The 17,893-nt window shown below is 38.2% G+C and overlaps 2 protein-coding genes across 2 annotated transcripts in view; one reads left to right on the top strand and one right to left on the bottom strand.

Moving 5' to 3' along the window:
• Nucleotides 1-2,145, bottom strand: part of LOC104928698 (uncharacterized) — a 5,263-nt gene extending 3,118 nt beyond the window's left edge. Inside the window, exons 1-3 of the mRNA XM_027285710.1 lie at nt 2,057-2,145; nt 1,553-1,891; nt 1,128-1,460 (exon numbers count right to left, since the gene is read on the bottom strand). Of these exons, the coding sequence (XP_027141511.1) occupies nt 1,128-1,460; nt 1,553-1,891; nt 2,057-2,141 (757 nt within the window). The 5' untranslated portion in view covers nt 2,142-2,145. The remainder of the gene's footprint in view (nt 1-1,127; nt 1,461-1,552; nt 1,892-2,056) is intronic.
• A 6,095-nt stretch (nt 2,146-8,240) lies between these two features.
• On the top strand, nt 8,241-17,800 carry LOC104928702 (integrin alpha-6). The gene is made up of 25 exons (XM_019260342.2): nt 8,241-8,504; nt 8,583-8,704; nt 9,117-9,196; nt 9,285-9,552; nt 9,965-10,084; nt 10,247-10,460; nt 11,007-11,203; nt 11,697-11,785; nt 11,882-12,009; nt 12,262-12,351; nt 12,443-12,507; nt 12,719-12,852; nt 12,956-13,081; nt 13,226-13,347; nt 13,473-13,629; nt 14,514-14,597; nt 14,686-14,765; nt 14,855-14,929; nt 15,122-15,224; nt 15,320-15,496; nt 15,583-15,681; nt 16,184-16,294; nt 16,464-16,568; nt 16,825-16,950; nt 17,538-17,800. Exons 1-25 carry the CDS (start codon nt 8,290-8,292, stop codon nt 17,616-17,618), a joined length of 3,168 nt encoding a protein of 1,055 aa, XP_019115887.2. The 5' UTR covers nt 8,241-8,289; the 3' UTR covers nt 17,619-17,800.
• Nucleotides 17,801-17,893: the final 93 nt, after the last annotated feature.

Here is a 17,893-nt window from a genome sequence, read left to right on the forward strand (position 1 = left end):
CGCCTTTCCGTGCTCATTTTTTTTAGTGGAATGCAACGTAAGCCAAAATGGCATTCGAAATTACTATTCAATATTCGAACTCGTCACGAATATTCGACTATTCGAAAATCATGTCCCATCCCTAATAGACACACAGATGGGTAATGGTGAACAGGTGGAGACAATCAGGAATCACAGCAACAGGTGACACACAAGGGAAGGGCAAGTGATCTGAAACAAGAGGGCAGGTAAATTTCAAAATAAAACAGGTAATGACGAGACAGAACAAAAACCCAGCGTGACTTCAGCGCGGTGTGACATCCACATCATGAGAATCATATTGTCCAGTTGATAATGTTACTTTTAACCACATTAGTGGCATGGAGTGCTTCACAAGGACAGACACATTAAGGATAAGACAGACTCGGCCTGTCTGTTCCAAAGCCAACAGGCCACAGTAAAACTGAGGGTTCTAACCAACAACAGCTTCAGCTGATAATTAGCAAATGTTTGCATGCTGACATACTAAACTCAGATGGTGAGCACAGTAAACATTATATCTGCTAAATATCCCCATCACCAGCATAGTCATTGTGAGTATGCAGTGTTTAGCTCAAAGCATGTCGTGTCAGTACAGCTTCACCAAGCTGCTAGCATGACTATAGACTCAAAGTCTTATTTAATTTCTGTTTCAATTTAGAATATGTGGTTTTTCTACAAATGTAAGCAAGAAATGTCATTTTGTCCTCCACAGTTCAGGCACTAAATTGAAATTAACCTGCACGTATTTTTTTAATACACTTATCAGGTTTCACTGTCAAAAACCGGCTATGGCAAGTTTTTTAGGCTGCAGTTTGTGGCATTTGGGGCTGTACTATATTGTAGGTGTTTCTGTTAGCGACTCAACAAAAATGGTGACACATATTACACAAGAGAACATGGGCGGCAGTGAGAAAGGGGGCGAGCGCCGCAGGAAATGGAGAGTAAAACACACAAAGAAAGAACAAAGAGAGGAAGAGGAGCGGAGGCAGTCAAACCCTACCGTTGAGATGCAGTGCATAGGTTGACATCACAAGTCCACCTCATGTAGCCTGTAAATGTTTAAAATAATCGACTAATCAAGATAAATGTCTTAAAAACAAACATACTTATCTCCACTTTAGTTCCTTCACCAAACAGGATCTGTCCACATGTAACCACAGCGCAGTAGTAAGTCCCAGTATCAGAGGAGTCTCTTACAGGTTTGGACAGACTGTAGGCACAGCTTCTTTGCTCTTGTTCATCACTGCTGCGATTGTACGTGTAAAGAATGCTTGGATGAGATTCTCCTGATCCAGCTCTAAACCAGTACACATCGGGATCACCTGGACACTGGGCTTTGTTCTTGGAGAGAAGTGAACACTGAAGAGACATTTGATAACCAATCGGGACTGTCTTTGGAATTTGTTCCACGAGGACAGATTTCTGCTGATTTTTATGATCTGTGCCATTCACAAAGAGACAGAAAGAATTAGATAGTTCAGGTGTTGACACAGCCAGAGCAAACAAATACATAGAAATGAACATACTTTACCTTTTACAGTCAAAACTGTGCCGTTTGTAAATGTCATTGCGTATGCTGCTCCTGACTGACAGAAGTATGTTCCTTCATCTTCGTGGCTAACATTTTTGATGCTAAGAAAATACATACCCCCATTTTTTGTGACGTTAAATCTTAGGTTGTCAAATTGTCCTTGAAGTGACATTTTGTAGAGAGTTGCTACTGCAACAGTTTCGATCATATATCCAAACATCTTCTTATACCAGTAAAACAGCCCAGCTTCATCTCCAGAGATTGGACATGTTAAAGTCAAGTTATCACCAGGTTTCACCACAATCGAAGGGATCTTTTGAGGAATGCCTTTGGTTTGAGCTGAAGAAAAGAGAGAAAAAATATCAGTTATTCAGATTCAGATATGCAGGAAGTCAGTTTGTGGTCTGTATAAATGATCTAAATGTGGCCTAAAGTTTTTTTCTTTTTGCACAAACTATATTTTACAATACTAATCATTTCAAAGTAGACAAGAAGTGTACTTACGCAATGCACTGAGAAGAATCAAAGCAGCCAGTCTTACGATCATTGTGGTACAGTGACCTTCTCTTGTACAACTGATGCCTGTCATGAGGTTATCAAGATTAGACAAACTAGAAGTGAGCAGTGATTGGCTGAAACACAGACAGTTCACATTTCCTTAAATTTACCAAACCCACGGTGTCTTCCTCTTTTCTGTCAGTGAGTGAGAAGTGAAGAATTAATACAAATCAACTTAAGGAGGAGATGTAGACACCAGAGATATCTGCTAGTATTCATCTCTAATGTATAAAAATAATGACATATTCTTCAAGTCATCAAATACCAAAGCAAAGGCAGCATATGAATAAATGTAAAACTAAAAAGGTTAAAATTCAGAATGTTTATAGTGCTGTACAGTGAGTTTAATAGTAATGTGGTGGGCACCTCTTAAGTGCTGGGATTTTGTTGGCTTCAGACAGTTGGAGAGTGCACAGGAAGACATAGATATTTAACATTCTGAGTAATATTGTGCTCTTCCTCTGACCGCCTCTGAACATTTAGCTGCTCCACTGGAGTCTTTGACAGCAGGACAATGCTGGGTTATTGGAGTCCAACAAGAGTTTTTTGTCAACTTGACATTTACAGTCAAGCATTTACAGTAAGAGGCACTAAAGAAGAAACCACAAGGTCTTACTGACACCTCTCTGAGAAGTGAGAAATGGTGGTCTGGCGATCAAAAAAGAAAAGGCCTATGGTGAACTGAAGAGCACAGATTATTCTCAAACATAGTCGAGATCTATGCGTATTTGTAATTATATTCAAAACACTTTTCACTTTAGTAATTTAGACTGGGCTAGTATTGTAACAAGGTTTGTAGCATGGCACTAGCGATGGATATGTTAATCTGTCAGTCGGTCAGCCCACCACTTTGGACCAGAAATATCTCACTTATTGGACAAATTGCAGTTATATTTTGGACAAACATTCATGATCTCTAGGGCCGCCAGCAGGTCAAAATTTTAACTTATCGAGTATCTCAATATCTGGACGAATTGCCCCAAATTTTTGGTTATCAGAGGAAGAATCCTAATTTTAATGCTGATCCCCACTAATGCCACTGGAAGGTTGACATTTGTTGCTTTAAGTGAAATATCTCAACTATTGGCCATTAAATCTGTTTCTGACCACCAAATGAATTGTTGGTCATTTCCTGACTCATAATTTATTGAGTACTTTTGTGTTAAACTAATGAGAATCCCATCAGCTTTGGTTGGTGAAACTCTGGAATTAAGTACAGTCTCACAGAGCCACTAACATGGCTGTAGACTCTTAGTTGTGTTATTAATTATATACCATAATTAATTAATTTTAACTGACTCGGCACTCTACTGAATGAAAGGCCGATCCATATGAACGAACTGCTGCTCTTACTGCTCCTCACACAGCCTGAGCGGCTTGTCATGAGATGAGACAAATGAACAATCCGTATGAACGTACTGCTCGTCCCTTAGCCTGAACGGCCATGCAGCTGCCATGTGGCGAGGGAACATACTGCATGAAAAGGAACAAATCACTCACTGAGACTACTCATTACTTCCGAGTCATATAAAAGATTAGTTCAAATTGAACGATACATTCCTGACTGACACACCACTACTATAGAGTTTTACAGGATTTACAAAACAAACAAAAAAAAAACAAGAAAAGCCATGCAGAGCAACAGGAGAGAACATAGCATCAGTGTAATTTTACAGCAGCAACAAACACCGTTTCAGTACATATAACCAGCTATGCAGAGCAGCAATAAACAGTAGTCACAGATAAAAATACAATAGAGATTATATTGATCTTTATATATATATATTTAATTAACAATTGAAACGCTGCATCACAATCACAGTAAATAAAGTTAAAATTATGTTTCTACTGAGGCTTTGAAATATATATATATATATATAGAGAGAGAGAGATGAACATGTAGACCTGTCATACTAGTCCCTCTTAACACCTAAAGTACAACGTAGCCAGTGATGTGCTTTGGTGATATGAGTTCACGTCTGTTGGTGGGCTTTACCACTTCAAAGTGTATACGTCATCTTCTAAACTCCAGGAAAGAAGAGAAGCATGTTGCAAAAGTAGAGACGTGCTGAAGTGACCAAGACTCTTTGTTTTGAAAATGACTGATTTATAATGAATTTGGATGAATAACTATGTATTTAGTAAGAATAACCAACTTCTCTTGATCTATAGTGGATGAAAGCATCTGAGAGCTCAAGATCGAAGTGTTTAGTCTGATCTGTAAAAAAGATCTTCAAATCACACTTAACTTATAGGGCTACATTACAGAAAATTACATTGTACCAAAATGTTATGGATTTGTAATCAAGGGGTATTTAAAAAAAAATACTTAAAAAAAAATAATAATCAAATCAAACACCATGGTACACCATTTATGTCAAATAAACATGTAATTTGTCACAACAGCACAAAAAGTAAAACCTGGCATATTACATCCTGTGTCAGAAGTACCAATAGAGGTCATTGGTTAAATAAGCAAATGTGACTAATTAATTATTTTATATCGCACCAGAGAGATTAGTGGATTCCTATAGGTGCAATAGAGTACTGCAGAAACTATTTATCTTTCGATGGAAACAAGAGAATTGAAAAAAGTTTCTCTTCTGAAATAAAACGTTCACATGTGACTACTGACAAATAACACCCTTTACCTTTTCAGTTCAAGTGAAACAACAAGCAAAGCCACACACGGCAGCATGAGCTGTGACACGTAGGCTGTGGCTGGCTATTTCTTTGCTTTTGACAGACCACCAAGGATGTTTACTCAGAATGTACATGACTTTGGGCATCAACAGGATATGTAGCTAGCCTCCGCAGGCTAAATATAGCAAAGGCGGTTCACTCGATAGTTTTGAGGTCTGCCTTCCTGTATGTGCACTAGTTTACTTCAATCAATGTCTAAAAAAAATTGTAGCAGTAAATCATTGTGTCCATGATTTAAAAAACAGCTTAACCAAGATAAGTATCACAAAGTCTTCCATGGCACGTTCTGTAACATTTATATGATTCAAGTCTCAAGTCAGGGTCATGGTGGTGCGGTGGTTGCACTGTCGCCTCACAGCAAGAAGGTTACTGGTGCAAACCTCGGCTGGGGCCTTTCTGTGTAGAGTTTGCATGTTCTCCCTGTGTGTACGTGGCTTCTCTACAGGTACTCCAGCTTCCTCCCACAGTCCAAAGACATGCACTTAACAGGTTAATGGGTGACTCTAAATTGTCCGTAGGTGTAAATGTGAATGGTTGTTTGTCTCTATGTGCCTTGTGGTGAACTGGCGACTTGTCCAGGGTGTACCCTGCCTCTGCCCAATGTCAGCTGGGTTAGGCTCCCCACGGCCCTAGTGAGGATAAACGGTTACAGAAAATGGATGGATGGATGGATGGATGGAAATCAAATTAGAAGAAGTTAGAGGTCAAAAATTAAAAATGCAAAGACATCACTATGCCATACCAGCAGCCCACCAGATGTTTGTCTTGTGTGTGGTTGAGCAGATAAGAAAAGAGACAAGACCACTGATACACCAACCAGAATGCTGTCTGGGTTCTTTAGTGGTGGGTGTGAAGCTAAAATTAAAACTTCAAACCAACCAAACTAGACGTCTGGTTTAACTAAGCTTTTGATGATGACAAATGTCCCAAGTAAGCTTCATACACATCCCACCCATTCCTGACAAGGTTCCAAAGATTATTTATTTTCCTAGGACATTAAAAAAGTTCATGAATTTTTTTCACATTTTAGGAAAAACTCTTATTTGAGTTCTTGCCAACACTTAAATGAAAAGATCAAAATGTTAGCTTGTTAGCGATTAGCTTAGCTTATTCACAGATTGGGAAAAGAGAGAAACGGCTCGGCTTTAATTTTTTTAATTAAACAAACATCATATAAAGCTTTAGAGGTGCTGCTGATAGGTGAATTGTGTTATCACTGAACAGAGCCAGGTTACCAGTTTCCTCCTGTTTCCAGTCATTGTGCTAAACTAAGCTAAGCTATCCATCAAATCAATCAATCAATCAAATTTTATTTGTATAGTCCAAAGTCACAAAATAGATTCGCCTCGGAGGGCTTTGATGGCTGTAGTTTCATATTTACAGTACAGACTTGAGACTATTATCAATAACTTTTTTATATAATAAAGCAAATAAATTAATGTTTTTCCAAACCCTCAATTTCAAATCTAGTTAAACCAGTAATAAGTAGTAACCATTGCTATATTTGGTGAGATTGTATTACAGCACAAACAGAACAAGCTCATATGCATCACACACCAGGCCTCCAAAATCATTAGGTTTCCACTCCCCCAACCTCTCAGACCTCAGCCATTACACACAGAGCACGCGGTATAGCACAGATGAGACTCTCAACAAAGCAACCCAGTAACCACCATGTGCGAAGAGTTATAGGTATGGGATAGGGGTGTATAAATGTGCTGTATCGAATATTTATTTTTGTGGTTATGTTGTAGTGTTAAATGTATCTGCGTATTTATGTATGTCTCTGAGGCTTTGTACGTGTAGACTGTGGCAACAAATTTCCTTGTAAGCACAAAAAAGTATCTATCTATCATATAACTTAAAAAATAAACAAGGCTTACAGGCAAAAAGACGAGGGCACTGAGTAAAGCTGAACCTACCGCTCACAGAAGAAGGCGGGGGAGCCTCATCCCCTTTCCCTTTTACAGAGATCTAGTCTAGGCTGAGCAGCACTTTCTCTTCTCTTAACAATTGAAGAAGTAACATGCCATATCCCTGAATTACTGACTGTCAAAAAAAAAAAACTTGCTCACATGCTTATTTTGAACAGGCTTTAGAGAAATGTGTCTCCCGCTCTGAAACTAAAACCTAGACAAGATAAAAAAAAATAGCCCCCTGCAGATTCACACCTCATTCTGACCACCAACCACAATTTTCCATTGTTTGTTTGTTACCGTGTGTGTGAAAGCATCAACCAAAGAACATCATGTACTTCAGTTACTCCATTATTCTACCTACATTTGTAATATAGACTAAGTTATATAGACTAATGTAACTCCACATCAGTAAACACCAGGTATGAGTTCATTTTGCCCTTTGTTTCTTTTTAACGTCCATTACAGAGAGGCAGGAAGTCGAATAGCGAGTGGATGTGGCACAGCAGAAAGTATGAGCCAAACTCACACCAACAATGTCCTATTATGAGTCATGAGCCCATTAATTCTTCTAAACGTGTTTCTTTCCGAATCAAACACATTCATCATTTAGTTTAATTACGAAGGGTCGTAATTCTTCTACAGCTACTACAAATACTGCTACTTCTACTACAACTATTAGTACAAAATAGATTAACAATAATTATGATGTTTGCTTTAATTAACACTTTTGTTGCTGTTGCAGCATGCATCTGTAGGCCTTTCATATCTGAACGCCACATCTCTCTCTCTCTCTGGTGTAAATACTCTAGTGCCACCTGGTGAAACAATGTGCTTTTCATGTTCTGAAGCCTGCAGTAGTGTCCTAAACCTTTTCTGTAAAAAATAAATAAATAAATAAAAATCATATTTCATGATATGTTAAATTTCAACTCAATTTGTAATTCAAATAATGTGTGAAAGTATAGTATAATCTCTGTGTTTCTTATGATTGTGTTGCTGGGTTAGGTGCTCCACCTTAAAGGTCAGTCCACCTTAAGTACCAAGTGTAGCTCCTTATGCGGCTGTATTACCTGTGTGTTTCGTTTTAAGAGACCTCTTGTTTATGGTTCTTGGCAGAGACAGGGGTGTGAATGAATAGCAGGGTGTGTCTGATAAGGACATAAGTTCACATGAATCTCACAAATAAGACTACTGAAGACAAGATCTTTGTATATCTAGCCATGTGCATGTTTGGCGTCACTTTTTGCACAGCCAGTGAAAGTTACACGATATCCAATATTTTAAATATTCACCCATGATCAACTGTGAACAAGCTCCCGCCCTATAAGACTTTTGCTCAGAGGTTGTATCTCATGTCTGACTTCTCAAAGCAGAAATCTGTTAATATTAACTACAGTTATCATGTACAACAGCACACCTTTGTTAGTGTGAAGATAAATTTCTTGTCACCACACCTGTTTGTCTGTCTACAGTGAGCCAGTTAGAACCTGCTATAGGGCCAATCCCTTCTCTATGAGGGTTCACACTTCATGTGCTCTGTGAGAGCACGGGCAATGCATGACAGAGAGCAAATTACAGATTTTAACTGACAAAATCATGGCAAAACATTGGCACATGGTGTATCTGTTCAGTGTCTGGCAGCTCCACACCACTGAGGTAGCAGCTTTCAATCTGGACACCCAGAATGTGCTCCAGAAAAATGGAAATCCAGGAAGCCTGTTCGGATATTCTATTGCTTTCCACCAGCAGCTAAACCCTGCCAAAAAGAACCTGTGAGTTAAAAATGGTTTGACTGAATTTGAGTAAATGAAATTAAACTGTGTCTCACCACTTCAGGTATTTCCTTCCAGATTGCTGGTAGGAGCTCCGCGATCAAAACATCAGAACCAAGTTAATGTTACGGGTGTTGTTTACCAGTGCGATCTTACAACTACATCTGACCGCTGTCAGCCCATCCAGTTTGATAATAAAGGTTTGTTTGCCTACTTTATTTGAACTTGTGAGTCTCCTTTGCAAGTTTAATCTGATGTAATCATGGTGGAAAGTGGACTGAAGCACAATTTTGAAGTACATTGACTTGGGTATATTCATTTTATGGCATTTAAATTTTGTTTCACTACAGAAATGTTTTACTCCACTGTATTTGACAACTTGACTTCAGTCAGGTATTAAAGTTGAAATAACGTTTTTGCTTTAACTTATCATTATGAAGCTAATGTTGACTGAACAGTGTTTTCTTTTCACTGTGCAGACAGAAGGTCTGCCGCCATGCCCAATATTTGCCTGGAAATAATAATAAATGTTTGATTTATGAGATTTCTATATAGTCTAAATAAATGAACAAAGCTCAACAAAGCTTTTATTGCTCAACTGTTATTTTCTAGAATTCCTTGATAGTAAAGGCATAAATGGCCAGTGGATGGGAGTCAGGGTGGTGAGCCAAGGTCCCGGTAAAAATGTAATGGTAAGCACTACAGTAGTAAGCACTCTACATTTAGGTATTTCAAATAAGTCAGTTAAAAAATCAGTAATGTCTCACCCTTCGTTTGTAGACTTGTGCTCATCGATACCAGCAGTGGGACCCGAGCCCAAGCCTTTATGTCCCTCGCCTAGTGACGGGCCAGTGTTACCTCTTAGGGGATAATCTGCAGGTTGGACAGGAAGAGAGGAAGTGGAGGAGGGTAGTTTGTGATTCTCAACACCTCCAACGTCCAAGGACCCATGCCTGGTTTGCATACTGCCAACAGGGTCATGGAGCATCTTTTGCAAAGGATAACAAATCTCTGTTATTTGGAGCACCAGGAGCATACTATTGGAAAGGTAAAAGAAAAGTTACAGCAGGTGTAATGGTAGACTTGATTTGAAATGTTAAAAATGTGGTTTTATTTGTACAAGGCTGACCCACATGAAGGGACCTCTCTTAATACTCTCTGACCTGTGGCTCATAGCCCCAAGCCCAGTGGCTTTTATTCTTTAAATCTTTAATATAATGGGTCACAAATATATACTTTCATTTTTCAGAGTGTGAAAAGAGTGCATTGATATGCTTTTGTCAGATTTTTACCTGAAGTCTAAGTGTATTTGACTGTCCATCATGATATAAATGCACTCAACTATAATCAAGTTGATAATTTCTTTGTTGTTTTGGCCCACAGAAAAACATACATTCAATCCTAGAAATTTCGCAGGATGATCCAAATATTCAACCTTGTTTTCCTTGTTCTGCTTAAAGGAATCATTCGAATGGAGCTCTTGGACGACCTGGACATCTTCACTGAAGATTCTCGTGAGACCGGAGATCTTAACCAGTTAAACACAGAGCTCATTCCTCTTAAGAGTGACAGCTACCTGGGTTAGTTTCTATTTTGGTCGGTTTGTTGTGGCATTTCAAGTTGGAAATACTTAGATCAGGATGTGCCTTTCAGTAGTAAGAAGGCTCTTTTAACAATTTAGAGGTACTGTGAAAGCATGAGGTATGACCTCCCATTAAATGACTTCATATTCTGTCCTCCAGGATTCTCCATTGATTCTGGTATGGCCCTCATCAGGAAGGGTGAGCTGACCATCGTATCGGGAGCGCCTCGAGGAGGTTACAGTGGCCAGGTGGCGTTTCTGAAGGCAGATCCTGTGACACAGACAAATTTGTCTGTGGAGTTAGTCCTCTCTGGTCCAGGCTTAGCCTCCTCCTTTGGCTATGATGTGGCAGTGGTGGATCTCAATGGTGATGGGTAGGTTTACTTTAGAGCACAATGTGCTCCAGGCTAAGAAATCTATTCAAACATAAACAGGTGGATAATCTTTATATTGGTCAAGTCCATATGTCCATATATTTTATTTTTTGGGATTTTATTCCTTATGATTCATTTTCTGCATTGTCTTTTATCAGCACCAACACTTACAGTCAACTTTCACCCCAAATATCTAATGGCAAGTTTGCAGTTCATGCCATGACCTTTCCTTCTGTGTGACAATCTTGCATTTTATATTTTTTTCATTGATTTTTTTCTGAATTGATTCTTTGACTTTAATACTGGAGAATTTAGCCACGCCTTGTTTATGACTTGTGGTCTATACTACCTATCATACTTTTAATTGCGTTATGGCATCAGGGCTTTGTGAATTGTGCACACAATCTACATCTGTTGTACACAATTAAAATAACTTTTTAGGCATTCTGCCAGAACAAACCAGGCTATTTGTTATATGTATCACGAGACTGTTCTAGGTGTTACTGACTCGTTCATACTTGTATTGTGTTCTTTTGGTATGTGCAGGTGGGAGGACCTTGCTGTAGGAGCACCGGAGTTCTTTGTTAAAGATGGTTTGGTTGGAGGAGCGGTCTACATCTACATCAACAACAAAGGAAAAAACTGGGACAAGATTGTTCCAACACAACTTCTTGGACCTAAAGAATCCATGTTTGGCCTTGCAGTGGAAAACATAGGAGACATCAATCAAGATGGTTTTGGAGGTTGTTATATTATAATTTCAAATAGATCAGGCACTGACCATACGATTGAATGATTGTGTATACTTGGTTTAATTTTTTATTTTCCTCTGAATAATCATAAAAACTAGCTACTGAGACCATAAAGTCATTGACAAACGGTTCACGTAAGGCTCAGAGCAATCAGACTTTTTTTTGCAGCCAGTGGTGTTGTCCCCTGCAAGCCATTAGAAAATATGCATATTTAAAATACTTCCATGCTGGCCTTTGAGCCTGAAACTCTGTCTATAGTGCCACCAGTGTACTGAGATGAGCAGGGGAGTGTTTTATTGCTTAAGCTGAAGTTTTGATTTGTAAGAGGAAGGATGTTTTATTTCATCTCTCAAAAGTTTCAAAGTTTCACTTTAAAGTCTATTTTTGCATTTTTGGCTCCAATTTGAACTTTCTTTTTGCAAACAGACTTTCAGAAAATGTAGGACACACTGGTAAACTAATATCTTTGTCTTAATTGTGACAGATATTGCTGTGGGGGCACCGTATGATGGTTCTGGTCAAGTATACCTTTACTATGGCTCATCAGATGGCATCCACAAAAAGCCAGCACAGGTGAGGTTATGAAAAACTGACATGTTTAAATTTGTGATTAGAAATCGTTTTATAGCAAAAACAGACCTTAAAATGACATTCTCATGACTTCTTCAGATAATCTCATCAGGATCCAACAAAGTTACTCTGTTTGGATATTCTCTGTCTGGCAACTTGGATGTGGATAACAATCAGTACCCTGATCTGGCTGTGGGATCTTTTTCTGATTCTGTCTTTGTTTTCAGGTAACTTGACAGCTGCAGTGCAAACACTTAAGGATAAAGACTTAGACTTAATGTTCATCCTTCAGTCTTTGCTTATTTTATGATATATCTTGCTTCAACTTTTTCTAATATGAAGCTTTTTTATGTGTTTACTGTATATATCCGCACACTGATGTCATCCCTCAGTTGTTGTTGTTTTTTTTATTGTTTTCCATATTTCTTACAAACATAACAAATCTTAAACCAATGAATTTATTCAACCTGTCTTTCCAGAGCACGGCCAGTGGTCAGTGTCAGCAGCACTTTGAAGGTAACACCAAATCAAATAGACATCACAAAGGAACAATGTGATAAACGTACATGGTAAGATGCACAGAAACACAAATGGCAAAAATTCCAACATGAACTTACTGCAGCTTTATTCCAATGTGTCTTTGCACAAATTTCTGTAAAGTTATTTTACAGCTCAGGCGTGCTTCACCTACACAGCACATCCAGCATCGTTAAACCCCAAACTGAGTATGTTTCTTTATTGTCATTTCAGATTTCTTCACATACAATAACATAAATATAAGGTTTCTTCCTCTCTATATATACATATGCAGTATATATATGCTATGAAGTATTAATGGTGATACTACTGCTAATAGTAGTGCCAGCGGTCACAGCAGTAGTAGCAACAATCAGTGTAGGTATAAGTGTCAGCTGATGTAATATTATTCCTTCACAGTGCTTAACTACACTTTTGAGGCTGATGCTCAGAGGAGAAAAGCAAGGCTTGATTTTGTTCGTTCATCTCGAGGAAGACTCGAGCTGCCTGGACAGAAGAGGGAAGTCTGTACTGAAACCAGACTCCGACTTCTGGTACTGATTGACTTGATTGTGCAATGTCCCGTAAAGAGAGCCATCAAACACCAGCCTGTACACATTTCATTATGGTTGTACCTGTATGACTCCTCTGTTCCAGCGTGATATCAAGGACAAGCTGCACAATATCTCTGTGTCTGTCGCCATCTCCCTGTGGACGAGTGGTGACCTGTCCGACCTTACTCCTGTCCTCAATCATTTCCAGCCAAAGAGCATTGTCTCAGAGGTATGAATGTGTGCGTATAAGTGTGTATCCATATCTGTCATTGAAACTGTGAGAATTAAACTCTTTAGACATTTCTATTTGTGTGAAAGGATATTGGAGGAGTTAAACAAACTAACAAAAAACATTTCTGCTGGTTTTTCACAGATTATCTTAATAAACAAAGGATGTGGCAGTGATAATATTTGCCAAAGTAATCTAGAGATACAGTACAAGTTCTGTTCCAGAAAAACACAAAATAATCAGGATGTCTTTGAATCATTGGCCAGGTAAGGGGAAAAAAAGGTAAATCAAAACTAACCAAATTAAAAACCAAAGCTTTAGGTAACCATCTTGGGTCCTATTGTGATTAAACCTTAACTCATACTAATCAGGGGTTATGTCATGTCTTTAGAGATGATGGCGTTGCAGTCATCACTCCTTCTAAAGAAGACATAGCTTTGGAGATCACTGTGACTAACAGGGAGGGAGATGACGCACACCAGAGTCACTCAATCATCAGCCTCCCAGATACTCTTCATTACTCGACTATTGTCTACAATACAGCAGCTGTGAGTATACAAGAACTCTGTAGTGTATGTAAATGTCTTAGTGTGACTGATATGAACTATCAGCCAATAAGAAAAAGGTACAGCAATGGAAAAAAGTTTATTTATAACCTCACAGGGAAGGAATATGGTGTGCAATGTGTCAACACCGTGTGCATTTTTAAGAACTTATACTGCAACCTTATACTTCTACTCCACTTCATCTCAGAGTCTCGAATCTTTTGACTCCTCTCCACATGTCTGACAGCTTCTGCTTTAGTACATTTTTCAGTCATGACCTGCACTACTCTGCCACTGATTGATTTTGTCCTGGGGACAAAGCATTGGTATCTATATCCCTATGTGAAATAGCAATAGTGCAGTGTCAAATAATGTCTCTTTTCAAGATAAAACTGCACATTTTAGAGTGGCCTTTTATTGCGACCAGTCCGAGGCACACCAGTGTCACACCTGTCAGGTGGATGGATTATCCTGTCAAAGGAGAAGTGTTCACTAACACAGAGTTTTAACTAACTTGGGAATAAAATCGAGAGAATAAAAACCTTTTGCGTGCATAGAATATTTGATCTTTAACTTGTGAAAAATGGGAGTATTTTTTTTAAACTCTTGAATTGCTGGAAAACATATTGTCACAAAGCAAAAAAAAAAAATAGGGTTGCTTTTTTATGCTTATGAAAAGTTGCTCTCAGAGTGCAGCTACAAACATAATATATAATAGTAAAAAGCTGACAAGGACCATTTTCAAGTAAATTTTGCTGATAATACTTGCACACTCTTACTTCAGCAATCTTTTGATGTAGGTCTTTTACTTGCAGTGGAGTGCTTTGTACTTAAGTAAATAATCTGAATACCTCTTTCATTCATCATTCCTTTCATTCTGTCTGTAGGGAACACAAGTGAGCTGTACGGCCAATGACAAAGGAACACAAATAGACTGTGATCTTGGAAACCCACTCCAAAGAGATGCTGAAGTGAGTAGCACTGGTCTGTTTCTTCCATGTGTGTTTTACAATCTGCATCTATCGTAGTATCATGGCTTTTTTTTGGGGTTCCTTTCAGGTTACTTTTTACGTCATACTCTCGACATCAGGCATCTCACTCAGTACAAAAGAAGTCAACATCACTCTGCAGCTTGAAACGTAAGTGGACTGATAAGACGGAAAACTGGCACTAATTATTGACCAATGAGCTGTATGTGATTATGAATAAACATGTTCCTGTGGTGTAGGAAAAGTGTGCAGACCATACAGCCTGTTGAAGCACTCGCCAAAGTGGTTTTTGACCTGGAGCTGCAAGTATATGGGTAGGTGCTGATTGTTATTTTTATTATATTTATATAAAATGTATCATCATTTCGACACAGATATAAAGAATCTGTATTTCTGCTATTTTTAGGTGGAGAATACCATTTCTTTTTTTAATTCAGGCTTGAAAATTGTTTAAAATGCTTTGGAGTGATTGATGAAAAACATCAAGGTGTATCTTTGTTTGTCAGACTAGCCAGGCCCTCTCAAGTGTCACTTGGGAAAACCTTAAAGGGCGAGAGTGCCGTGAAGTCATTGGATGAAATTGGAACTCCAGTTCGGTTTGATTTTAAGGTGAGCCATCATTTGTTACTGTTTTACTGTGAAATACATTCAATTGCAGTTTTCAATCAGACAGGTCAAAGAAAACTCTCATGTCTTATTTACAGATAATAAATTTGGGCAGACCCCTGAAATCCTTCGCCAATGCATCATTAAACATCTACTGGCCAAAGGAGAACGCTGTAGGAAAATGGTTTCTGTACTTGACTCAGATCAGCAGTGACGGTGTACAGTCTGTTCCCTGCTCACCTGCAGAAGAGGTCAATCCACTTAAAGGTGTAAAGGTAATAAATACCTCCTCTACCATTGTTTAAAACATAAGCAGTGGCCTGTAATAAACATCTCTAACCTGATCATGCATGGTATCAAGGGTTGGCACACACCGTCCAGGAAAAGGCGTGAAGCTGAATTTGATGCACTCTTTACTGATGGATCATTTCTTCCAACGAGAAGGAAGCACAAAACGTTGGTAAGAATAATTGAATTTTGCACACATTCACACACATTTAATGAATAACTTCAATTAAATGAAATAACTCTGACTATTTTGGACTTTAGATACGGTATATATAAAGCAAACATATTTCTGTTTGGTGAGGAACCCTAAATCCAACAGTCTCAGATATAGTCAACTGCTTGCCGGTGTTTCTTTTGATTTCGGACAGTCCTATACACGGTAATACAGAGTACTGTTTTTAAATAGTTTCATTGTCATATTAATGTTTTTGGCTTTAAAGCATGCCCTTTCCCAATCAGCCTCTTATGTCCTCTTAAATATTGAGTATCCATGCCTCTAGCCTGTCAGTGGTGGACTCTTTTATCATGTGACATAAAAGCTGTATGGAATAAAGAAATCTGTCTTATCCCATTTACGTGCAGAAGTGTGAGGTTTCAAGGTTTTATATTTAGAAAGTTAGGAGGCTTTGGGAGCTCGGTGCCTTCTCATCCGTGACTCTGTCCTCCCATTTCAGACCTGCTCAGATGGATTGAAGTGTGTGGAGATGCGCTGCCCTCTGCTGGGTTTGGACACTACTGCAGTGTTGGTTCTGCACTCACACCTCTGGAACACCACTTTTACAGAGGTGTTTCATTTCTGTAAAACGTCCTTTCTGTCATATGTTTAAAATGAATTGGCTCAAATAGACAATAAATACAAATAAATACAAATTAATACTGCACGTCCAAAAATCATTCAAACCCTCTTTCAGCTTTGTGGCTACTGTGCTCATTTATTTTGCCTCTCCCTCTCAGGATTACAGCTCTTTGAACTACGTAGACATTGTTGTGGATGCTACACTCAGTTTAACAAACACTCCAGAGAATATTGGACTTAAACCGGAGAATCCTGGGACAAAGGTAAAACCATAAATATTCACAAACAAATCACAATAGGAAAACATATGTTTTGTTAGAGGACATACCTCCCTTTTGGGCTTCTCAGTGTGCAGTAACTAAAATGACCCTGATGTAACTAACTGGAGAGACAGTCAGACATCCTTAAAATGCAGCAATCCACACACTAAAATCTATATATCTTAAAAATACATTAGTAATTCTACTCACCTGTTCATGTACCTCAATAACCCCGCTCTTCTGACGTCACTGTCCACAGGTGAAACTGACCGTGTTCTTTGAGAGAGAAGTTAAATACATCGCCAAAATTGCTTGGTGGATCATTTTCCTGACAGTCATTGCATTGCTCCTGTTGTTGGCAGTTCTTGTCTTCTTGATGTGGAAGGTAACACATGAAATCAACATATAAAATAAATATACATAACACTTGCTGTGGAAGAATGACGGCCAAGATAATACTGTGATTCTATTTAGATCGAAAGTCTTATTTTTCTGTTCAAGTCAAGTTCTTTTCATTGATCCAGTAGTTAATTGTTCCATCATTATTTTCTCATTTTTACACCCATGCTAAAGATTTACTATGCAATCATGATATTTTAAGGCATTGAAGAGTAGAATTTGGTAAGTGATACATCAGTACAGTAATCAATCAGTATTTAATTTTCATGAACTCATCAGCTTTATATTCATCTGTTTCTTCAAGGTTTATGGCATTTCACTCTAATACAGTAGTAGTTATTATAATCTACATGCAAGATTTTGTGAAATTCATTGATGGCCTTCTAACATGATATTGTGCAGATAAGGGCAAGGATTTTATGTATCATATATTGACTGTGTATGGAGGCATTTGTCACCATTGTCTTCATATACACATTATGAATTCATTTACTTTTTGATGCACTACCTCACTAAAATAGTCTGTGAACGTTTTATATTAATTCTTTCTTCTTTATTTTCTGTCCTTGTCAGCGTGGATGCATCAACTGCCTCGCTCAGAAGTCCTCACATGATGAAGAGCTTAAGAAAGAGACAACTCCCCTTAAAGGCTAAATTACAAAACTGTGCCTCAGTAGTACGAGACACATGGCAGTCACCTAAGATGTGATAACTAATGCAGAATTGCATGATAATACATGATGATTTAGGACGAATTTGATGCAGGTTTTTTTTAACTGCAGTGTATTTTAAATTAAATGTACTGTAAACAAGGTTAGAAAAGAATTGCAGACACTTTTTTTGGCCATTTTTGTAAAAAATAAAAGAAACAAACTTTTTTTTTTCTTTTTTTTTTTGTAAAAAATAAAAGAAACAAACTTTTTTTTTTC

This window comes from Larimichthys crocea, chromosome I (genome assembly GCF_000972845.2).
Source record: "Larimichthys crocea isolate SSNF chromosome I, L_crocea_2.0, whole genome shotgun sequence".
NCBI lineage: Eukaryota > Metazoa > Chordata > Actinopteri > Sciaenidae > Larimichthys > Larimichthys crocea.

What these genes read in the sequence shown, in the direction of transcription:
- LOC104928702 (XM_019260342.2), top strand. Translation starts at nt 8,290, where the DNA reads ATGACAGAGAGCAAATTACAGATTTTAACTGACAAAATCATGGCAAAA. An exon ending in AGGAGCATACTATTGGAAAG is followed by an intron (nt 9,553 to 9,964) that starts GTAAAAGAAAAG and finishes TTCTGCTTAAAG; the next exon opens with GAATCATTCGAATGGAGCTC. An exon ending in CAGTTCGGTTTGATTTTAAG is followed by an intron (nt 15,225 to 15,319) that starts GTGAGCCATCAT and finishes TCTTATTTACAG; the next exon opens with ATAATAAATTTGGGCAGACC.